Genomic DNA, 24,870 nt, shown 5'->3' with positions numbered 1-24,870 from the left:
ATTCTTTGAGAGACATTGTGTCTCTAATATTATATTTAATATTTCATCATATAGGATTCACATATGCCTTATGAAGGCTATGAGTTGCCAACAATCTTTCACCAATAATCTAGATTTATGAGTTGCTTCATCACTAACTTTGGCCCAAATAATATCTTTTTGTCCAAGTTCATCCCAAGATAATAGCGACCTATGTTTTCTTCCATATAAAACTTCATAGGGAGACATAGTAAAAATTCATATTATAATCGAATTGTCCTATCAATAAGCCAATAAGGGATTATCCTTGCTTTTTAAATCAATAAAACATGCTTTAAGCATTCCTTTTATAGTTTGAATAGCTCACTTTGACCAACCATCAATTTTTGGGTGATAAGATGAATTGAAATTTAGTTTAGTCCTAATAGTTGACTTTAAAAGCAAACATATGATCTTTATTTGATCTAATGGAATTGGGAATGCTATACAACCATATGCTTGTATCTAGATATATCTTTATAAGGTTTTTTATAGGACGAGTAATAAAATTTAACAAAAAGTGAGTAGACCTATTTGATTAATCCATTATAATCCATAATGCATTGTAATATTTATCATAATACTAACATAGCCATATTACCATATTCTCAATTCCATTCTAGAATAATTAAAGACTAAAGAGTTTCATATGATTTTTGATGTTCTGCTTTTACTTACTAATATATGAGACAATGAGCTATAAACTCATTAATTTTCTTATTCATTTACAACCACCAATACATTTTTTGTTTTCTAGGATAGATTAAATAGCCCATGATATGAACATTTTTGAGAATTTTCTTTTTCAATTCCTTCTTGTTCAAAATTCAGACTTGAGAAGTAAATCTTAATAATTTTCCTATGTTAAGGACAAATTCTATCCCAATGCCTTTTTTTACCACTTAAATAAACTTAAGGATTTAAGATTTCTCTTGTTATAAAGTTTTAATTCTTTTTAGAAATATCAATTTAATTATGAGTTGTTTGACTGATGCCTAGTAATTTATGTGGATTTGTTATGTTAATGCTTGCTTATTTACATAAAAAACACTTTTCTATTTTATAATTTCACAAAGGCTTCGTTTGGGAGGGCTTTCCTCATGTTTTCTAAAACAGTTTTTTAGTACAATTTTTTTTTGAATTTTAATTTTTTTTTTGCTGAAAACTGTTTTAAAAATCAATACGAAAGTTAACCCAAATGAAGCCAAAGTTGAACCATAAGTTCACCAACATTGAAGTACAACCTAGTAGGTTGAGACCAATCACCATTCCCAATGTAATTATCAACATGAAGGGATCAATGCACAATTTTAAGTAACTTGTTGCATGATTAACGCTAATCAAGCCGGTTAGGGCAGTTTACACTAGGGCTGTCAATATTTGTCACGACTCGAATCACGACCTAGAAATGACACAAAAAAATTCGTGTTCGAGTCAACCCAGGTAGCAAACGGGTCGTGTTCGGGTTAGAGAAACTGACCCAATTTGAGTTTCGGGTCGTGTTCGGGTCAACCCGGAAACCCAAAGATGACCTGATTTCAACCCGTAAAATTTAACTCGTCCGCTCGAGTTCGCCGCTTCGCCCATTTGGGCGAATAAACTGAACCGCGGGATTTGGTTAATACTTAATACCATTCCGTCATTTCAGTTCGAAACGTCGAGTTCGCTCAATCGCTCTGCGTGCTGGAGCTGGAGAGTGGAGGCCCTTGCCTAGGTGCCCTAGTTTTCTGCCTTTCCTCTTCCTTCTTTGTGATTTAGCGGTTGTTGTTTAATCGATTTCGCAAGAATCGTAAGTGATGAATTCTGATTTTAAGTCTCCTTCTCCCCTTGAAGTCTCGTGATCTCCCCATGTCGTCATATATCGAGAACCATAATTTCCTTTTGATCTTTTTGATACACTGTTTTGATAGGATTATTGCTTGGTAAATGGCAAGATTTTTTCTCTTTATTATGAGTTTCTCATTTCTCAAGCAGAAAACCTAGGAGATGCCATGAAGATATCGTGATTATCAAATCCTAGAGTTGATTTATCACTTATTTCCTTTATTCTTTACTGATTTTCAAGATTTTATTTCTGTTTGATTACATTATTAACAAAATTTGAGTTTAACTGAAATCCCTTTAACCCTTTGTCGCTCTGTTCATTTTCGTCGTTGTCATCCTTATGTAATTGATTTTTTAATTGATTTTAGGCTTTTAGCTATATTTAAGGCTTGAAGTTATTTCTTGTAGTTGTAGTTGTGACTATGATTGAGTTTAAAATTTTAAATTGATCTTAGTTTTAGCTGTAGCCGTGTGCTGTGCGCCTGTGATTGTGGCTGTGGACTGAGTTTAAAACTTTCCATGTCGGGTCGTGTTGACACGAACCCGATCCGAGTCGAGTTCGAGTCTACAGAATTGATCTGAAACCAATTCCGGGTCATGTCCGAGTTGTGTCAGTTACAGCGGGTCAAATTCGGGTCTGACCCGAACACGACCCGCCATGGACAGCCCTAGTTTACACGCTTACGCGGCAGCAGTGAATTGGCTTGGCAGCGCTGCATTGCTATTATGATTCGTTCTTCTGATCGTCCAGCAGTGGCGCAGCGATGCTTGCTGTCCGTTCTGGTTTCATCACAGATCAATCACATGCGGGCAAGCCTGCACAGCCCAACGTCTTCGGCAGCAAAAAAAAATTGAGAGAGAGATAAAGGAGGAGACACAACTCCCCTTGGCCTATTGGTTGAGGCTTGGCAGCGCTGCATTGCTATTATGATTCGTTCTTCTGATCGTCCAGCAGTGGCGCAGCGATGCTTGCTGTCCGTTCTGGTTTCATCACAGATCAATCACATGCGGGCAAGCCTGCACAGCCCAACGTCTTCGGCAGCAAAACAAAATTGAGAGAGAGATAAAGGATAAATCGAAAGCATGGTATGATCCGTTTACCTCTCATTTCTAGAAGAAAACCTAGGGTTCCTCTCTCCTTTCCAACTAATCCCAATTTCCGGTTTCTCCATTCTCCGGATTCTATCTTTCGACAATCAATATAAATGTTTCGCATATCTGAACCATCTGAAGTTCCTTCCAGCAATCAAGAAAAGGTAGAAGAGGATGTGGAAATGGAGGTAAAGGATGAGGAGGCCCTAGCGCGGGCAGAGGAGGCTTTGGTCGGCCAGCCTCCTGACGAGCAAGCACTACGAGTAGCCCAGATCGTGCGCAGTTACCTCCATATGAAACAGACGGCAGAAGGTGGGGAAGGCGGATGTGGAGATGCTGAATCGCCGTCGGGAGACCGGTGCAAGGCCATGATGGAAGTGGTTCTCAAGGAGAACGGGAAATGGTCGATTTCCAAGCTGGAGACTGAGCATAACCACTCCCTCAATGCTGCCTCTTCCGGGGATGGAAGCACTAAGGTGGCACTTACCATTGGAATGGTGTTCGACTCTGTGGAGGAGGCCAAGGCCTTTTACTATGGCTATGGTGAAAAAATAGGGTTCAGGGCACGGACGGGGTCGAACCGAAGGTCGGTGGGCAAGGGGGCTCTCATCATGCAGAGGTTTTTGTGCTGGAGAGGGAGCTACCCTTTGCAGAGACGGAATTTGGAGACTAGTACTGGGAAGAGGAAGCGGGGGCCTTACAAGAAGAGAAGTAAGCTGTTGGACGAGTTTGAGGAGAAGAAAGATGGCGATGGGGATGTGGTTGAGGTGGTTGACATCGATAGCTCCGCTGAGAAGATTGGGATGGCAGATGCTGACTTTGGCGTTTATGTTGAAAGCAGGCCTTCAGTGAAAGGTTCAGTAGGTGGTGATTGCGCTGCTGAGATAGAGAGCAGGGCTTTAGTGAAAAGCACAGCTTCATCCGAGACCACAAAGGCACCTGCATCAGAGATGAAAAATGGTGGGCAGCCACCTGCAACATCTGTTTCTGCACAATCTAAGCTTTTGAGGGAGCTTGGTGTGAGAGTGTATAGATATTCGTCTGATGAAAAGAGAGACATAATTCTTAGATATTTGATGAAGAAGAACAACCGACAATCTGGGGAAAGAACTATAAAGGTAAAGTTTTTGGATGTGCTAATTCTTACTGTTGTGATGATAATTTGATATTCACGACTCTTTAGGTTCTGCATGAATGATAGCAAATTTGTTGGATGAATACTAGAGAAAGTGCATGTTTTTCATATGTTCTTTTATTAGCTGGGTGGTAATAATTTATTGGGTGGTGCATTACATGTGTTTTAGGTTATTCTTTTGATTTTTTTTTTTTTTTTGGTACACCATGTTACTTCGCAGTTTTTTACGACACAACCTCCTCCTGGAGAAAATTTCTTGCAACAACAAAATATTCAACAGCAGCAAAATATTCCGCAACAACAAGATGCTGGTGGAAAGTTTATTGGTTGGGTGCCATTACAGGTAATCATCTTTCTTGAAGAAAATGTAGAATTGTGGAAGGTTTCAAGCTTAGGACTAGTAGCCCAAAAAATTGACATTTCTTTTTTAGTATCTTTTATTTGAGCAATGAATATGCAATTGTTATCCTTTTGATGTTTGGATTTCCTTTTGAAGGTGGACTGTCAATTTTCTTATTCTTATCATTTATTGCTCTTCTCAATTTAACTACCTTACTGAGTTCATTTATTGTTGAGATCCGCAGTATGGGTTAAAGGTTGATGGGATGCTGGGAATGAAGTAGGGAAAGACATGGAGATGAGATATTGCAGCTTATGGAGGATATTAGTAAGTCATATTGGCCACTTGATGAAATTGAGATTAAGGTTTGTGAATGAAGAAGAAATCATGTGCACACTGAAATTTGCAGTTGGATGTCTGGAAAAAATTAGGAAAGATAAAGTGAAAAATGGTTATATTAGATGGATCGTGGGAGTATAATGTAGTGAAGATAAGATACTCGATATTAGACTTAGATATTTTAAAGAAAATGCCATTAGTTGAGCATATACTATTAGTATTTAAGGATTAGAATGAAAATAAGATAGACCTAAGATAACATTGATAGAAATTGTTTAAAATGATTTGCGTAGCATAGGTTTAACATCTCATGCAACACTCAACTACAATGAATAAGTAGTTGGGATAATGCTAATGATGATGATAATTTATTGAAATGTTGAACAAAATTGAATGGATGAATTAATAGCTGTGATGTGAAGCTCTTTGGAGAATTAATATTAACATGTATATGATATGTGAAGGAATTGTTGCTATAGTGAGTAAATATTTTAAAATTTGAATCACTTAATAAGTGTTTGTTCTGTTTCAATTTTGGAAGGTTTAGAAAGTGTATTTTCCCCCTAATTTAGTTGACATTTATTGATTTCATGAAGCTTTCATAGAGTTGGTATGAGAAATATTTCACTATAATACAGTAGTTTTAGTTGGCATAATGAACAAAACACAACTAATCATGAAAATGATTGTTATATCACCACAATAAGACCTATAAAAATTGCCAAAGGATGGATCCATGTTATGAAGTTGTAGTATGTCTTTGATAGGAATCAACAGGGAAAACAGGAATTTAATCATTGAAATCAGAATTTCAGCGATTAGATCTAACAGAAATTAGGGTTTTTTGGATGAAAACACAAAAAATCACTCTTGATTGCTAGAGAAAGAAAGAAAAATAGTAAGATACAAATGATCCTCTATTCGAGAGGAGGATCACTCTCCCCAAAACTCTCCAGCTAGAGCCCAAGAACACTAAAACACTCAGAACATTAGCCATCAAAAAGATACCCGAACTCTAATTTAACTCCTAATTAAAGCAAACATAAAAATAATACAAAAGGCTAAACAACCCCTCTCTCTCTTCCTTAAGCCGTGGACCCCACCCCAAAGGGGTGGCAATTTGAGCCTACGGATTAGCAGGCTTTTGCCCGCTGTAGGTTTTGAGCCGGCCCAAGGGCTGGGCTGGCTGGACCGGTCTAGGCGTATCAATACCCCCGTTCCCAAAGAACCACCTTGTCCTCAAGGTGGAAAGGCAGGAATTGTTGTTGCACTTTCTCGTAAGGCTCTCATTTCACATCATAATCTTGAAGGTCTCTCCACTTGATCAACACCTCATTTACCCCTCCTTTTCCCTAGCGCACCCCTTGTAGCTCATGGGGTTCCAATACCACATCCAAATCTTGAGTCAATGTTGCTAGAAGCTTTGAACTCGCTGTGTGATCCCCTATAAATCTTCTCAACTTTGATACATGAAATATTGGATATATGGTGGCGGTGGGGGGCAACCTCAAATGATATGTCACGGCTCCAATCTTCTCTAATATCTCGTAAGGGCCAAAGTATCTTAGGGCTAGCTTCTCGTTCCTCCTGTTAGTGACCCTATCTCCTTCACGAGCATAGCTCATTAAGACTTATTTGTTTAAAGCTCGATATGCACTAAATGAACCGAACATGAATCAAATATGAATCAAACATGAACACCATTAATTTAAACGAACCAAACATGAACACAAAAAATAAGGCTCGAATCAAACATGAACCGAACTTGAACAAGCTAATAATAAACGAACGCAAACATGAACACTCACACTCTGTTTAAAATTGCGCAATAAGAGGCGCGCCTCTGCGCAATTCTTGCAAAAAATGCCTCGAGGCGTGCACAATTGCTGGACAAACAATAAGGCTCGAATCAAACATGAACCGAACTTGAACAAGCTAATAATAAACGAACTCAAACATGAACACTCACATACTCGGCTCGATTCGGTTCGTTTGCAGCCCTACTAGTATCCCATGCAATCTGACCACCTCCCTAATGAAAGATGATGCCACTGTTATTGCCTTGTAGGGGTGTCATAGGGGATGAAATGAGTATACTTGCTCAGTCTGTTCTCTATCACTAAAATCACTGTGAACCCTTCCGATCGGGGTAATCCATCTATGAAATTGATAGATACCTCCTCTCACACCTGGTAGAGCTCAGAACTGTAGTAATCCTTCTAGAGGCATGACCATGTACTTGTTCCTCTAACAAATTTCACATATGGCTACCAACTCCACATCCTTGCGCACTCGCTTCTAGTACAACTCTGAGCCGAGTCTCTTGTAATTCTGCTGCACCCCTGAATGACCCTCAACAGAGCTCCTATGGAACTCCTGGAGCAGGTGCGCAATGTGAACTGGTATCCTAGGTGTCACAAATCTCCCCTGGTACAAGAGTCTCTCACCTTCTAAAGAATAACCTGACTACTCTGCTCCTTAATGGCCTCCTAATCCAGCATAAGTGGTACTGAAACTGCTATCGTTTATAACTCCCCCATACACCTTGGACAAGGCATATGCTGTCTTGTTCTTTATCCCTGGCTTATACTGAATTTCAAAATCATATCCCAATAACTTTGACAGCCATCTCTGGTGCTTCTCTGTCGTCATCCTTTGCTACAATAAGTACTTCAGGCTCCGCTGGTCCGTCCCGACAATGAAGTGTCTGCCTAATAAGTAGGTTTGCCACTTCTGGATGGCTAACATAGTGACCATCAATTCTCTCTCATAGACTGACTTCATCCTGACCCAAGCTATCAACACCTGGCTGAAGTAGGCGATGGGTTGATGGCTCTACATGAGTGCTGCTCCCAATCCATACCCCGAGGCATCTGCCTCTACTATGAAGACTTGAGTGAAATATGCCAGGGCCAAGACTGACACAGTGGCCATGGCCTTCTTCAATCTCTCAAAAGCTGATGTGATCATCTGCCCCCATAAGAATCCATCTTTCTTCAACTGTTTTGTCAGTGGTCATACAATGGTGCTATACCCCTTCACGAACCTCCTATAATAGCTCATCATCCCTAGGAACCCCCTTAGCTCCCTTAGATTCCTGGGCAATGGCCATCTAAACATAGTTTCAATTTTGCCTGATCCGCCACTACACACTTCTTAGAAACTACATGTCCCGACTACTCTACACTAGCCTATGCAAAACAATATTTTTTCAGATTGCCCATCAGCTGGTGCTCCTGTAACACCTCTAAAACCTTCCTCAAGTGCTCCCAGTGCTCCTCCGCTGACCTGCTATAAACCAAGCTATCATAAAAAAACACTAACACAAATTGCCTGAGATACGGTCAGAACACCTTGTTCATTAGGGACTAAAAAGTGGCTGGAGCATTAGTGAGGCCAAAAGACATCACTAGGAATTCATAATGCCCTTCATGAGTCCTGAAAGCAGTTATTGACACATCCTTTTCATTCTGATCTGATAGTACCCTGACTTTAGATCCATCTTGATGAAAATAAATGCCCCACTCAGCTCATACAATAGCTCATCTATCACTAGAATGAGAAACTTGTATGGCACAATTTCCTTGTTCACCGCCCTATAGTCCACGCAAAATCTCCAACTCCCAACCTTTTTCTTAACCAGTAACACTGGGTTGGAAAAAGGACTTATAATGGGCTTGATAATCCATGCTTCCAGCATCCTAGTGATCAACTTCTCAATTTCATCCTTATGAAATTCAGGATAGCGTAGGGCCTGACACTGATGGGTGACACACCCTCCCTCAAGGTGATAGCATGCTCCTACTTCCTCGGTAGTGGCAATCCCTGAGATGGCTGAAATACCTCACTGAACTGCTGAATCAATGGCTACACTGAAAGAGGAATGTCCCCCACCCTACTCCAATCTAATCCCCTCTAGCCTATGTAGCTCTGCCAAATAACCTTCCCCCACCATTTATATGCTTCTCACCATGGTTTTAAGTGATACTATTGCTTTGGAGAGCCCTGCATCTCCCCTGTTCACTATCCTTCTCCCTTCCACTACCAGCTCCATCGACAATATCCTCTAATTGACATTGTGTTCCCCAAGGTCTACAACCACTTCATTCCTAGGATGACATTAGTGCTCTCTAACTCCAATGGGAGAAAATCCTCCCTCACCTGAACCCCCTTTATGGTCAACACCACTCCCCATCCCCTTGCCCGTCTCCACCTTCTTTGTACCCATCATTACTCCATAAGACCCTGTATCCACTAATGTCAACTAATTGGTCCATAACCTAGTTGGAGATGAAATTATGGGTAACCCCACTATCAATCAGTACTACCACCTCTTTGTCTGCTATTTTCCCCTTCACCTTCATGGTACGATTCTGAGTGAATCCTACCACTGAGTTTAGGGAGACCTCTCCCACGTCAAGATGTAGCTTGTCCTCCACCTCTCTCTCTTCCTCACTCCCACCTCCCTCCTTAGTTTCCTTGTTATCACAAACGATGAGAACCTAAAGAGTTCGGTCCCTACATCGGTGCCCTGGAGTATACTTCTCATCACATATGAAGCACAATCTCTTCGCCCTCTTCTCCTGTATGTCTCAGTCAGTCTTTTGAAGTTTCCCCCAGTTCCTCCTCCTATTGGCTTCTCCTTAGAAGTGTCACGAATGTTTCCTAATACAGGCCCCTTGGGTGCAAGAAGGGTGGAAGTCATTTTGTAAGAGTCACCTGAACTGCTGCCCCTACTCCCCCACTCATGATACTTCTGGTCTTCCACTAGTTGTGCTAGCTCTATAGCCTCTCCCAAGTCACGAGGCTTCATGACCTGCATTGCTGCCCTTCCCGGATCTCTGATTTGAGTCACTTCATAAAATTCTCCTCCAGAACAGTCTCCAATAGTCGATCCAAATGATTTGTTAGATACTCAAATCTCTCGCGATAATCTGCCACTGAACATTCCTGCACTAGTGCAAATAACTGCTCATAAAAGTCCCCTCCCCTGTCGGTTCGAAAACATTCCAATAAGCATTCATTGAACTCCCTCCAACTCCGTATGGGCCTCCTCATGTCTCTCCACTGATACCAAGACAACACCTTTCCTTTCAAACATAGACCAGCTGCCATCAATATTTCTTCCAACTCATTGATGGCGAAATAATTTTCCACCTTGTAGATCCATCCATGTGCATCTTCCCCTTAAAAAATGGGCATCTTCAGTTTCTGTACCTTCGGATTTCCCTCATTTCCCCTGAATCCTCTATAATTTCTCTTTTCCCAAGTGTTTGGTCCTCCCCAAGTGTCCCAATCTCCCTTCCATGCTCATACACATAGCCCTCTTCGCTTTCTCCTCTCCTTCCTTGAAAATTAGTACCTCTCTTACCATAATCCCCTTCTTTTCTTTCCCAACCAGCACCCATTGATTCGTGTCCCCCATAACCAGCCCTCTCTCCATACCTCCCATTTCTCTCCTCAATGATCTCCACATCGTTTTCCCTCCTACGAATTTCAGAATTCGTATTTCTCCTTATCGGACTCCTTGCCGCCGATGTCTTCATTTGATTTTGATTCTACAACATCTTCTTCACCATCTCGTGAAGATCTGAAACTTCGACTTCCATGGCGGATATTCTATCCTCCACCGTTGCCTTCATTTGGCTCATCACCTTTTCAAGTCTTTCTTCCAACGCATTCACTTTCTTGGCCGCCATCAATACCCAGATCTTTGTAGACTAAAAAATTTGGATCTTGACACCTGAAAACAACAAACAACCCCTCTTATGGTTGAAAAACAGCCACTAGTTTTCATAGAAGTAGACCCAAAATAGTTCCAAAATCTACTCTGATACCAATTGATAGGAATCAACAGGAAAAATAGGAAATTTAATTGCTGAAATCAAAACAAACATAAAATTCAGCGATTAGATCTAACAGAAATTAGGGGTTTTTGTGGATGAAAACACAAGAAATCTCTCTTGATTGCTAGAGAAAGAAAGAAAAACAACAAGATACAAACGATCCACTATTTGAGAGGAGGATCAATCTCTCCAAAATTTTCTAGATGCTGCTAGAGCCCAAGAACACCAAAGCACTTAGAACATTAGCCACAAAAAAAGATGCCCTAACCCTAATCCAACTCCTAATTAAAACAAACATAAAAATAATTAAAATGACTAAGCAGCCCCACTCTCACTTCCCTAAACCATGGACCCCACTCCCATGGGGACGGCAATTTGAGCCTGCAGATTAGTAGGCTTCCGCGTACTATAGGTTTTGAGCAGGCCCAAGGCCTGGGCCGGCTGGAGTGGTCTAGACGTATCAATCTTACAGTGTATGATTTCCTAATGCAAATATGTGAAAAAATGCACAAAATTCACATTTCATTCATACAACTATTAATTTATTTGGATGGAAAATCAGAAAACACATTTAAATTTGGCTCAAATGATATTTCAATAGTCGTTTATGAGAAATAGTATACAGATATTCAAAAAGATAACATGCACGATTGAAAATTACATTACAACGAAAAATAAGATTTTACCAATTTGACAAAATTCAATCACAATCAAACTAGTTTATAAAAAATAAAGAATAGGAGCAAGTAAAGATAAGAGGTCATCACAGAAGAATCATGCCTCATGCTAGTACAAGGTGATAATTTCTCTCTAAATTTTAGAAGGCTTGAAGGAATTTTATACATCAGAAAGTTTATTTCATCAAAGTAGAATGTTTTTAAATGCCTTAGAAATACATGTTTATAGTCACAAACCTCCCTCAATGAAAATTGAATGTCAGAAAATATAATCGGTAAGCCTATTTAAACTTAAAGAGCCATAAGATCGTGTTACAGCCGCAACTCAAAGACCACAAGGAAGGGAAGGCATGAGTGAATGAGTCACAGATCCATAGAAGCCGAGTGATTAGAAGTCGCAAACTTGCAATACCATGCCACAAATAAGATCTCATAAGGCTCAAAGTCATGAGAATTGAATTGTTAGGAATGACACAGAGGGAATCCTATTATTAAAGAAGTTTGCAAGGCATGAATCAATAGGGTTCGAGAATCCTGTTGGAAAGTTAATCAAACATATGGAAAATGACCGTTAGTGAAAGGATTCACTTCAATTTGCCTGATTTGATAAAAAATTACTTTAACAATGTGTTCAGTTGATGTTTATCAAGTAGAGCTGGGCATAGTACTTCTACTTTTTGTAGAGAAATTCATGGATCGTCTCATGTATACCTTCCTTTCCACTTAATAAAATTTCTTCAGCATTCACCATTAGATGTGGACACAATTTCTTCTCTAATAATGACGTGAGAAATAAAACTAATATGAAACATGCGTGTTGTGCAAATAGTATGATGTATGTGAATCCTTAAGGAGATGAAACAAGAGAGAAACTCAAGTGATGGTTCGCAGTGCATAATATAAAGTTAAATTAGGTGTATTAAACATTTTATAAGTAGATAATTCTTTGAGATTTCCAACACGTATGTACTCAAAACTAAATTCATTGTATGATTTTATATGATCCAATTTCTCTGGCAGTTAATTTCTTGAAGTATTAATATAATAAACCTTCCAGGGGTTTAGACAGGCTATTATTTTATCATTTAATTTGGATTTGACATATCTCCAATTCACATTGTTGGCAGAATTATATTTATTGATGCAGGATGGTTCATGGTTAGGAACTTAGGATACCTAATGCAAGTATTAGGATGGGATAGATGTAAATCAAATAAGTAAACTTTAGGACTCATGAATCACAAATCACTAAATTAGGCAAAAAATGACTTTTTGTAAATGAAAACAACAACTATACGAAGTATAATTTAAATGATAATATAATTATTGGATAATCTGAATAAATCAATGAAAAATCCAAATCACATAAAATCAGTGAACATTTATAATTTAGTCACCTTGATTTGAATTCTAGTTGTTTCAAATCTGTATAAGATCAGGAGCACTATCAACAGTAGCAAGTCAAGTAATTACCTAAATAAATTATATCATGGCAAGAATTCTCCAAAGTAAGAAATCTAGGCTTTATGACGGTACAATGAGATGACTTCTCTCATTATTAGGTATTCATACTTATACCACACTCACATTTATACCATGTTAGAAGGAATCACATATCCAACTTGAACACACATGATTGAAGACTAGAAGAAGAAATTTTAGCCAATCAAAGTTATCAGATTAGATGCCTCTTAACATATATATATATATATGTTTTCCTGTAGTGTCTATATATATATATATATATATATATATATATATAACCTCATCTAAAGTCTTAAATTTAAAATATTTGCATTGAATAAATTCGAGTAAAATTGCTTTGAATATTCCCATGACTGGGAACCACATGTGCCAAGTAAATTGTGAAACAAATTTCCCAAAGTAGCAGAAATCCTACAATAGCAACACGGAATAATACTCAATGAAAGAGTAATGGCGTAAAGAAACTGACCCCAAATAGTTCGATTAAAGCTAAAGATGAAGATGATAATTTGATTGAAATGTTGAGCTGAATCAAACGAGTGAATCAATATCTATTACGTGAAGCTCTTTGGAGGTTAATATTAACATCGTTTATATGTTTGATGGAATTGTTGTCATGTTAAGTAAATATTTTTTAAAATTCTAATCAAGGGTCTTATTCTATTTCAATTTTAGAAGGTTTTAAGAAGGATATTTTTGTCCTAATTGTGTCCGACATTCATTAACTTCTTGGTGCTATAATAGAGCCCGTATTAGAATACTTCACTATCATACAAAAGTTATATGATCCATTTGGAGTGAGTGTAACTATTTTAAAAGTAGATGTCGAACTGTTGTGAAAAAAGTAGTTTTTATTTATTGTGGGCATTATAAAATTTTTCTTTTTGTGAAGTCAGACGATAATTTTTTTTGGCTATCAAAATCTAACCTATCTAGTTGTAAAAAGCTACTTCTTACAATGAAAAATTCTAAAAAATAATAAGAAAGTTGTAGGCACATGGAAGTGTGGTAGTAGTCTAAAAAAGGAAGTACCAAAAAAATTTGCCCCAGGCAGACCCATAGTTAGTATTGTGAACAAAACACCATTGATCATGGAATTGATTGGTATATCATCACAAAATGAACTAAGAAATTTTCAAAGGAAGGATCCATCTTAAGAAGTTGATGTAGATATCTTAGAGTCTAGGGTTTCATAATGCAAATATGGTGCAGAAAATCTCACATGCACTCTTAAATTCATAGTTCATAAACTCTTAAATTAGGCTATTATTTTTAGATGAAATCATAAAACATGTGTAAATTTGACTTGAATGATAATTTAATAATTAGTAAAAAATAATATGTAGATATTCAAAAGCATAAAATCAACATTTAATTGAAAAGCATGCTACAGTTGAAACCAATATTGTACCAAAATTGACAAAATTCAATCACACAATTAAATCAAATTCTTGAAATTAAAGAATAGAGTGGAAAAAGATAAGAGATTACCAAATCTTGCCCATGTGATAACATCCTGAAATTTTAGTTGATGAGGTGGAATTGTATATATTCACATTTTTGGCTCATCAAAGTAGAAATCAAATGAAATATTTTTATATGCCTCAGACATCCCTCTTTGTAACCATAAACATCCATGAATTATAAATAAAATTTAGAAGATAGAATATGTAGGCCAATCTAATTGAAAGAGTCACAAAGATTGCAGCTCATAAATCATAAGGAATTGCTGTCTCATAATAGATGATTGCAAGGGATCACGAATAGAATCATGATTAGGAGTCATGAACTCATGATATCGATGCAGCAAATAGAATTGTGTAGCACTCACAATCTTTGTTCCTTCTACTAGGAGTAGCACTGCTACGAAACACTAAAACTGGTGTCGAGGCAAGGAACTGTGTAAAGCTACGTCTTTACTGATATGAGCCCTATAGGTTACTTCTAGTAGGAGTAGCAAATCGTATCAGCAATTATTTCACTAAGTATATATATTTATTAAGTGAAGTGATAACAACCTAAAGTTTCTTGTCACTTTCAATGAAAGCTGTAAGTACGATTTTTGAGGAAAATACGCGGGCATCTTATTCTATATGGCTAAGTTGCAAGACCTGCTATTTGTGCCACCTTTAATATAGGTCAGAAGACCTGTCATTAGGGCTACTTTTAAATGAAAGCCATAAGCCCCTACCTATATTCAATCACACGGGTTACTTTCAAATGAAAGTCGTAAGCCTCAACCCAAATCCAAACTAGGGGCAACTCCTAAACGGGGCCGTAAGACCCAATTCAAATTTAAATTATGGACAACTTCTAATGGAGTCATAAGTCCCTATCCAAGCTAAATAATGAATATATATTCGTTTCAATTTACTTGGGGTCCCTGAAAGGAGGCAACCCATTGATGCTAATCAGATTCCCTAGCACTACGATCAATGGTCGCTAGTGTTGGCAGATTGAACCATACGATATTCTCAGAATGACGGAACCATGAGATCTTGATCGGGTCTACCTTCATCCCCCACAACCAGGGTTTAGAATATTCACACACTGTTGCACACATCTGTACTTCATGCACAAACTAAATATAATTTCATCCTTAATCGAGAGTGTTCTTCTACGCGTTAGAATGGTAATTAAGTATGATGGTTTGCGCTCATAGGAAGTATGACTCAAATCTAAACAAACCCTGACACTATTCTCAGTAGAAATCTAGTTAATTTAAAATTCAATCTACCTTGGGAAAATAAGGATCTTAAGCTCGTGAGAGCGAGGTTCACGCCTATTTTTCTAGAGCGAACAAACTAGTCTATTAATAATAAAATTTTAAACAAATTTAAGGATTTTGTTTTTCTTGGTTTCCTGAAGACGGGCTACTTCAATCATGTCACATTGCTTGTTTAATTATTTGCTGGAACCTTGTCTTTATGAGATGGATCATGCTAATGATTTTTTGTTTACTGTATTTGTCTAATGCAGTCATGCTATTAGATGTATATTTATACCCGTACATTCATCATGCTACAATTTTTCATGTTAGCAAATGCTATGTAGCTGTTGCTTAATTTGCAGACATGTTCTGCATTATATCATGTTTTAACTCAGAGTTATTTTTAGACTTATGAAATGCAGGATAAAGTTGTAGCAAGAAAGCCAAAACCACTAATAAGAGAGATAACAGGTGTAGTAGAAGAACCAAAAATTGGTATGCTATTTGCAAATGAAGACAGGGCATATGAATTTTATCTCAGATATGCTGGGAATGTTGGTTTCTGTGTTCGAAAGGGATGGTGGGATAAAACTGCTAGAAGTGTTACTCGGCTAAGGGTTTATGTGTGCTCAAAAGAAGGGTTTCGCCCTAAAAGTTTTGCAAATGAGATGAAAAAAGCAAGGCCAGAGACTAGAACAGGATGTCCTGCCCGGATGGCAATTAAACTTATGTCTAATGGTAAATATAGTGTGAGTGAATTTGTGTCAGAGCATAATCATGATTTAGCAGCTCCATTAGATATTCAAATGTTCAAGTCACAGAAGTTGTTAACTAAAATGCAGTTTGGTAATCATCATAGAACCAAACTGATACCTTCTGAATACAAAAACTACTTAAGGTTAAAGCGAGCTAGGAGTATGCCGATGGGAGATGCAGGAGCCATGCTAACATACTTGCAGAGAATGAAAAGTGAAAATCCATCTTTTTTCTATGCCATACAGGTTGATGAAGATGATCAGTTGACAAATATCTTCTGGGCAGATACAAATTCGATTATGGATTATGACTACTTTGGTGATGTTGTATGTTTTAACACAACCTATAAAGATGCTGACAGTGGTAGACCATTTGTTCTGTTTACTGGTGTTAATCATCATAAGCAAACTGTTATATTTGGTGCTGCGGTTATGTATGCTGAAACTGTGGAATCTTTCAAGTGGTTATTTGAGACTTTCAAGGCAGTTATGGGTGGTAAACAACCTAAGACAATCTTAACTGGACAAAGCTCTGCCATTAGTGATGCCATAGCTGTTGTATGGCCTAGCGTAGTTCATCGCTATTGTATATGGCACATATATCAAAGTGTTGCTAAGAACTTAACTCAGGATTTCAAAGATTTGGAAAATTTTTTACTTGATTTCAACCAGTGCATTTTTGAGTTCCAAGAGGAGGAAGATTTCTTAACTGCGTGGACATCTCTGTTAGAAAGATATGGTTTAAAAGATAATGAATGGCTAGCTAATTTATATGAAGAGAGGAAGAAATGGGCTTTGCCTTATGGGCAAGAAACCTTTTATGCAGATATCTTTAACACATTACGAAGAGATGGCTTAAACAGTGTGTTGAAAGAATATTTAAGTCCAGAAATAGATCTCTTACAGTTTCTCAACAAGTATGAGGAGTTTGTGAAAGAACGGCGGTACATGGAACAAGAAGCTGATTATCTTAGCAGTCAATGCGTGTCGAGAGCAACTACGCTGAGGTTCCTGTGGCAAGCTGCAAATGTGTACACACATGCTGCCTTTGAGATGTTTAAAATGGAATTTGATCTTCTCTCAAATTGTATAGTTTACGGCTGTGGTGATGTGGGAACTGTATCAGAATATGAGGGAACTGTATCAGAATATGAGGTGGCAGTTAAGGATAAATCCAAGCTGTACTTTGTAAGGTTTGATATATCAGATGGTTCAGTTTTTTGTAGCTGCAAGAAGTTTGAGTTTGTTGGGATTCAGTGTTGCCATGTGTTGAGGGTGCTTGACTGCAGGAATGTTAAAGAGCTAGCACCACAATACTTTTTGAAGCGGTGGAGCAAGGATGTGAAATCTGGACTCATTAGGGACAATGAGGGGTTTACGCTCCAGGATGACCCCAAGTCATCTCTACAAAAACGTTATAGCTCCTTATGCCGCATATTGTATAGAATTGCTGCAAGGGCTGCTCAAAATGTTCATGCATATGCATTCATGGAAAACCAGTCAAATCAGATTTTGGAACAGGTTGAACAGATACTTCAAACAAAACTTCTTGAGAAAACTTCCATGAACAATTTTTCAAAAGGTCAATCACAGAGTCAGATACAAGGTGAAGGCATAGATAATGAGAACAATGGTGAATCTAGGAGATCAAGTGGGAAAAAGAAAAATGATGCCACAGTTCGTCGTAGGCAGCAAAATGGGATGGATATGAGTAAACAGTACAAGGGACTTACAGGTTTGCCAAATAATGAAATTATTTTTCATGCATGGATATTAAAATTAATTTACTTATTTCTTTTTCTTTTATGTTGACAGGAAAATCTGATGCTGTAGAGGTTTCAATGGATGCTAATGATCCACTTATGGCATCTAATGAGATCCCTTCCCAGACTAGGAATTCTTCAAATCAAATTTTCCCCCCAAGTCAATCATTCCAGGTAGCTCTCTTTGAAAATACTAAGTGATAAACATAAAATGAGCTTCATTCTTTTGTGACAATCATATTGTAAAAGCTGCAGGGGCCGTACATACCTGGCCATCAATTTGGACTTGGTTCCTTTCATGGTTTTCATGGAACACCTCAGTTTACTCAGGTAATAACCAAATAAGCATCTACTCCATACTTCCATAGGGATACCTATTTCCATTTTCTAGCTAAATTTGTGTTCAAATACATGCAGGAATTTTCAGCTCCTGTGTTGCAGCAGCAATCATTCCCGGGTGAAACTCATTTAGGCCAGGTATCCTTGTAGGAACTCAGAATCAATTGATTACATCGCTGTATATAATATCTTACATATATTCAATTTATAGTTAGTGCATCGTTTCATCTTGAATATGGATGTGTTCTGTGAATGACAAATCGGTATTTCAGGCTTCTGAGATGCACGCTCTTCAATTTGTTGCAAGCAATTCCCAGCTGGGACCCCAGGGAGGAGACCAAGGCCACTACACCATACCAGTTTGGGATTTTTTATGACAAGTTTTTTAATGAAAGTATTATGGCGTAGCAGCAAGCTTAGCCCTTGTCGCATCATTAAAAGTAAAGCAGTGATGGTTGGTTTCCTTTTTAGTTCAGTTAGTTCCACTGTTTATTTATTTATTTGTTTAATTATTCTTATATTTTTTGCTTGATGTACCCATGTTGTGTCAGCTTCAAATGATCGTTCTATGCAGGTTACTGAGATCAGCTGAGGCCTAAAAATGCTTTTTTTGCACTTCCAGGAGTGCTCCTTTGCTCTAATTCTGAGCTAATAGAAAAGTCTGTAAGCTGCAAATTAGAAAATTTTTTCCCCTTCAGCTCTAGTGGTGCTTCCTGAAGTTCTGTACAGTTAGAGACATCAGATGCTAAGCATAATTTGATGTTGAGAAGAATGATGAGAGTTCATAAGAGTATTCATGTAAATGGTTAGCAATAGCTTTTGTATCCTGTAAGGCACGTGCTTCCTTTTTCATCCCTTTATTGTAGTGATCCGTGACTAGTAGGCAGATGTATATTTTCACCCTCAAAAGTTTCTCATGCTTTGTTTAAATCACCTGCAGTCATCCTGAATGATTTTCGTGGAGTTTCTTGACGATCCCTCTTTAAATCTGTATGTATTTGAACTTCTTTATTCATGGTCCAATATTGCCTATATAATAGGAGCTAAACTATGAAGCTGTATACGATATGGACATTGGATAGACTAGTCTTGAGAAGTAGGATGATATTGAAACGTCTGAAATACAAAAAAAAAAATATATTTTTATGCAATTGCTTACACATTAATTTATTACCTTTTGCATGAAAATAATACTCATATATTACATATTCTGAAGATTCTAGAAGGAAATTAGTAAGAACTGCTTCCTGCATATTCCAGCTATCATAAGTTTATCTCGTTGTGCAAGAGATTGTTAATATCATGCATTTTATGCCAAATGCGCCAACTGATATACCCTACATGATATCAATATATATTCTTTTTTATTCTTTTTAAATTCGTTTAAAGGATTTATCCAATTTTGTGTTCTGATTGATTCAAATCTTTAAGCATCTTTTGTTCATCGGATGTAGGCATTTCAGTCAAGCTTGGTTAGAGCTGTATGCAGGAGTTGGATCATTAGTCTTCTAAACAAACGGTCTATTCCTGGTGGGTACGCAAGAGCTCATTTGGTTGCTAGAAAACATTATTTGAACACCAGTGAACTTTGTTGGATGCATCATTTAGGGTGGAGTTAGAAATCAACATTAATTGCATAAATCCTCTAAAAAATCATTTGAATTTAAATGGTTTTATTTTCACATAAAATGAATGAAAATAAAATTATTATTTTTAAAATATTTTTTAAATAAGCAACCAAATGAGCACTAAGATGCATTCTTTTGAGGTCATTGCTAGTTTTATTTAGGGGACGATAAAGCAAATCTTCAGCTTAGTATGTCAGCAATATTTGCAGTGTTTATCGGTTCACATTTTCAAGATTATAAATCTACCAATAGGCCATCTCCAACCAAACGCTAAACTAGCATTTGCCATTCGCGAGCTGCTCCATCGAATGCAAAAAGCTATGTCATTCTTGCAACATGAACAGTGTGTCGCATCGCACTGTTCACAAACGACATTTTTTGTTGGAGAAAGAATATACCGAAAATATTTTCTTTTTGTGTTATGAAATGGAGCTTGGTTGGAGACGAGTTACTGCAGTTTGGATTGTTACTATATTTTGAAGTGAAAAATGAGTTTTTCATTTGGAGATGCTCTTATTATTGCATGAGCCACAACTATATGCTGAACGTAGGATGTCACATTCGTTGAATTTACCCCACTATTTTATAAGTATATACACAATGTGCACATTTTTTATAGGTTTACACTTTTACTAAAAGTAACCTGAGAGTTGCTTTAATTATCTTAAAGTAGGTTTTTCTGATAGCAGATAAGCGCTCTTCACTTTTATTTAGTTGCACCCACTATTAACGTTAATCTAAGGCTGTTTCTGGTTGAAATGAAGTTCCCGAGTTCCATGTGTACGAATATATGGTTTGGCACATTGTTTTGCTTGATTGAAAGATGTGTCCATCTTTTTTTCTTTTTATTGAAGTTCAAAACTTGGTTAATAACTGTCTAAACTGTGAAATTTTCTTTGTATTTCCACAGATTATCCATAGCACTAACAGTTTATTTCGAGTGCTTGGCACTCTGTATATTTTCCCGATGTCACCTTTTCTCATTGCCGTTGAATTGCTTTCTGCCGTTACCACTAAGCAGACAAAGCTACATAGGTCTTTTCCCGTTTTTTGCATCTAAATTCTCCGAAGAAAATTTTATTTTTTTCCATCATTTTCACAAATTTATCCGAGCTGCAATTCTGCTCTCTGAATTTAAACTCTGTTTTAGCCTCCAGGTAATGTAGGAAGGAGCCTGAAATTTCTTATTATACTCCAAAAAATACATATTTGTGTGGTAGATACAATGTCGCCAAACTGAAACAGCACCACACATATATATAAATGTGCATGTTGGTTAGAGAAAGCCACACACCAACTAAGACATACTCTATTAAGCTTGGACCTCCTGGTCATAGTTAGAGAGATCAGAGAACTAAATAGAGCTAATATGACCACATTGGCTGGCCGCCATGGGCATGTTCAAGGAGCATGTCATAGCTGAAGAGCGGTTTTGCTGTGGCAATGTCAGCTCGTGCAACGTCTGAGGGTGTTGCGGTAGCAGAGGAAGAGCTGGTGCCACCTGTGAGTGGGGTAACAGCGGCGGTCGCAGCTGTGGAGGAGTGGGAAACATATGAGGCATGGTGGAGGCGGATGCGAACCATCTCGGCCTGGGCGAGGGCGAGCTGGGCATGAAGGATGTTGATTTGGCGCTGGAGGGAGGAGATGGCGGCGACACAACCATAGACAGGGTCTCTTACCCGTGCATTCGCCTCATACACTAGGCTGCTCACAGCATCAATACGTCGCCCCACGGGAACCTCCTGCAACCATTTTCACCAACATTTGCCTCAGTCTCAGGTCAGTATACTGGTTTTTTTCATTTTTTGTTTGCTTCATTGCCATAATATTGGTTGGTTTTGGGAAGGTTGGGAGGAAGTTTCTTGTCTCCATCCTTTTATTAATATTGTTTGAATTCTGATGGTTTTATTATTAGAAAAATATCCTTGCAGCTACAACAACAACAACATCAAGCCTTTATCCCACTACGTGAGGTCGGCTACATAAATCTTTTTTTTCCATTGTGTCATATTAAAATTCAAATTCTCGTTTAAATCTAATAAAGAAAGGTCATTCCTAATATTTTCTAACCAAATCTTTTTAGGTCTGCCTCTCTACCTTTCTTAACATAAGTCAAATCTAATACCTCTACTTTCCTATCCGGGTCATCGGAAGGCCGCCATTTTATGTGACCAAACCATCTAAGACGACTCTCTAATCTTATCTTCTACTAGAATTACTCCATCCTTGCAGCTACATAAATTTAAATTCATGACACTGTTAGGGGTTATTATAATATTCCAAATTCAAAGTAAAAAAAAAAAAAGCATTGATTGTTGTCTCCTGGTCTTGGGATATAATGAGTTCATTTTAAGGAATGGGGATGGACCACCCAGATTTCCACTTTTGTGGCATTGGTGTGAGAAGTTTCACAGTAAGTGGGGGACAGAAAGAGGAGTAAGAGTCCTAGTGGCAGTCCCACTTTCTCTAAAGTAAATTCCCTTTAGCTAATTAGAGCGAACCAATCACAGTGAGAGGGTGGCTCACTGAAGACCAGACTCTTATGCACTGTAACTCTTAGGCACGAGAGATTGATCCATGTTTGTTTTCATATTTTGAATTCACTTCAAGCCCACAATTAGGAACAACAAATCTTGCCAATTCTGAGTTAAATTCTTACAAGAACGGAGTGAGGGGGGGGAGAAAAAAACCTGCAAGAGCTTGTTGACATTGCTGGCGCCGAAGACCCTGTGTACATTGGCAAACTTCTGTGGCTCGTCGGCGGGGAAGTAAGGCGCAAAGATGCAGTCCTGTGCGCATCGCCGCCTCAGCAGCTTGCAGGCCGCGCATGGCCACACCACTCCGTCGCAGCTTCCAGGCTTCCTGAACATCTCTCTCACCTCTTTACCCATCGTTGCTCTTTCTTTCTGTCTTTGTAGCTTTCAACAAAGGTAGAAATGAGAAAGGAAGGGCGAGAGGTGATGGGAATTGAGGTGGTGGCGGTGGGTTTTTGAAGCGGGTTTGGGGGAGAGCTGTGCTTTGTATGTTTGTGGGGCCTAAAGAGAAGATATGGGCAGACAAGAACATCTCTTTTGTTGAATGAGTTGATGTTTGGTGTTTTTAATTTGGGAGCTTCTCTAATTCAATCTAAATATGATGCTATGTAGCCCACTTCCAATTCTCCAATCATGTAGGCGTAAAACCTCTACAAAAAAGGTTATTATGCAACTCTTACTAAAATGACATGCAGATGGGGTCTCTCTCTCTCTCTCTCTCTCTCTCTTAATGGAGGGTCTCATTTGCGTCCACACCTCCTTTGGTCATAGGGTTATCATTGCAGAGTCTTAGGATCATAATTTTAAGGTTTTTTAAATTGAGTAAAACTCATTAATATATTTCGTTTTGGCTGATTTTGATAGTTTAGGATTAGGTTTAGTTTGGGAAAGATTTCTTCTTGTTTTTTAAAGTTGTATTTTAGTAGAAAATTTGTTAGGGTAAAAGATTTTTGTACTATAATGTTGCTTTAGAAAGCATTAAGGAAGTTGCCCCAAATGAAGTCTTAAATTTAAAAAAGAAAAAAAAAGCAGAGTTTTGGATGAAATTAGAAGATTTTGCTCAAAATTCATATATAGGTTTTTGAAATTTATTAGAATCAAATGTTAATTAAATAATTCTATATAGAGGTGTCAATATTTGACACGATTCGAAAAACCGACTTGAATCGATCTGGAAATTTCTGGTTCAGGTTGAATCGAATCCGAATCGGGAAAGGTTCAGGTTAGGAATTTTAACCCGTTTGTAAAACTGAGTCGGGTTCGAGTTAACCCAGAAATCCGAAATTAACCTAATTTGACTTGGACCTACGGTTTCTGCTCTGTCGGTCTGTCGAGTCAATCGCATCCATCTGTCCATCCGACATTCGCGTCATTCGTATTTGAAGAGCTATTAAGTTGGTCACATTTGAAGTGTCGCCGAATCAGCCGCATCAGCTGTGCTCATAGTCTGCGTTAAGCCCATAGGGCATTGATCGCATTGTCGACCGTGTTAGTCGTTGCCTCGTCATCATGTGCATCAATATGTCGTCCATTGTTGCTGCTGCCTCATCGTCGTTGCCTAGCCCTCCCTCGTCGTCGCTGCCTCGCCATCCTCCCCAACAGTAAGATTGGGCCGAAAGGCTAACCCTGTCACAACCCTATCGTGCCTGCGAAAAGGAAAGGCTAAATCGTGTGAGGCGGGTCATATCGGGTTGACCCGAATTCGAGCCGCTTTGGGTTTGGGTCTGAAAAACTGACCCGTTTGTAAAAAATGGTTCGGATTTGGGTTTATCCGAATAGTGTCGGGTTAGTTTCGGGTTTGACCCGAATCTGACCCTTGACCCGAAATTGACACCCCTATTTCTATAATTAAAATTCAATTGCCTTTTTTGGGGTATAAAGGCTTTTTTTATTCAATTTTTAAATAAGTGTTTTGGTAATATTTTTTTATTAAGATTAATTGAAATTTCCATTGAAATTGAACTCTGAAACTGGATTTGAAATTTAAAAAAAAAAATTGTAGTGAAAAGTAATTTTTGTTTGACTGTAGTTTAGTAATATTTAAAAAAAAAATTAGTTTAAAGTAATTTTTTTTCTTAGTCAGATATAAAAGAATGTGGAATGTGTAGGAAAGGTTAAAAGAGCATGCTAGCTTTAAAAAATTTGCTTTCACCATACTAATTTCGTAGCTAATTTTATAACAAATACTATCCCAAATGTATTCTAACGCTTCTGTGATTGCACAACTCTGTTTTACGTGATGGAAATAAATTCAAGTTCTAATTTTTTTTTTACAAAATTTACTTCAAGAACAAATCTGAAATTTAGTGAAGAGTGGTGCAAATTCAATATAATTACGGCATTATTATTTTAAAATAACCATCTTCTTGATCATTGACTTCATAT

General features: G+C 37.9%; 2 protein-coding genes across 8 annotated transcripts; one reads left to right on the top strand and one right to left on the bottom strand.

Moving 5' to 3' along the window:
• The first annotated feature begins 2,906 nt into the window (after positions 1-2,906).
• LOC110115405 (protein FAR1-RELATED SEQUENCE 7) lies at positions 2,907-19,374 on the top strand. 7 transcript variants are annotated; one of them, XM_028700332.1, is made up of 8 exons: positions 2,907-4,052; positions 4,290-4,412; positions 15,874-17,956; positions 18,037-18,158; positions 18,234-18,314; positions 18,402-18,461; positions 18,596-18,763; positions 18,946-19,374. In XM_028700332.1, exons 1-7 carry the CDS (start codon positions 3,048-3,050, stop codon positions 18,698-18,700), a joined length of 3,579 nt encoding a protein of 1,192 aa, XP_028556165.1. In that variant the 5' UTR covers positions 2,907-3,047; the 3' UTR covers positions 18,701-18,763; positions 18,946-19,374. The 7 variants fall into 7 exon arrangements, with proteins under 7 accessions (XP_028556165.1, XP_028556161.1, XP_028556163.1 ...); XM_028700328.1 differs by having other exon boundaries at positions 18,898-19,374; XM_028700330.1 differs by having other exon boundaries at positions 18,875-19,374.
• Positions 19,375-20,866: 1,492 nt separating this feature from the next.
• LOC110115406 (LOB domain-containing protein 4) lies at positions 20,867-23,355 on the bottom strand. The gene is made up of 2 exons (XM_020848620.2): positions 22,642-23,355; positions 20,867-21,693 (listed from the first exon to the last, which is right to left on the bottom strand). Exons 1-2 carry the CDS (start codon positions 22,840-22,842, stop codon positions 21,316-21,318), a joined length of 579 nt encoding a protein of 192 aa, XP_020704279.1. The 5' UTR covers positions 22,843-23,355; the 3' UTR covers positions 20,867-21,315.
• Between the last annotated feature and the right edge of the window lie 1,515 nt (positions 23,356-24,870).

Source organism: Dendrobium catenatum, unplaced genomic scaffold (genome assembly GCF_001605985.2).
Source record: "Dendrobium catenatum unplaced genomic scaffold, ASM160598v2 fragScaff_scaffold_1483, whole genome shotgun sequence".
NCBI classification, from domain to species: Eukaryota; Viridiplantae; Streptophyta; class Magnoliopsida; order Asparagales; family Orchidaceae; genus Dendrobium; species Dendrobium catenatum.
Note: the sequence above shows the minus strand (reverse complement) of the source record. Positions and strands in the feature narration are given on the sequence as shown.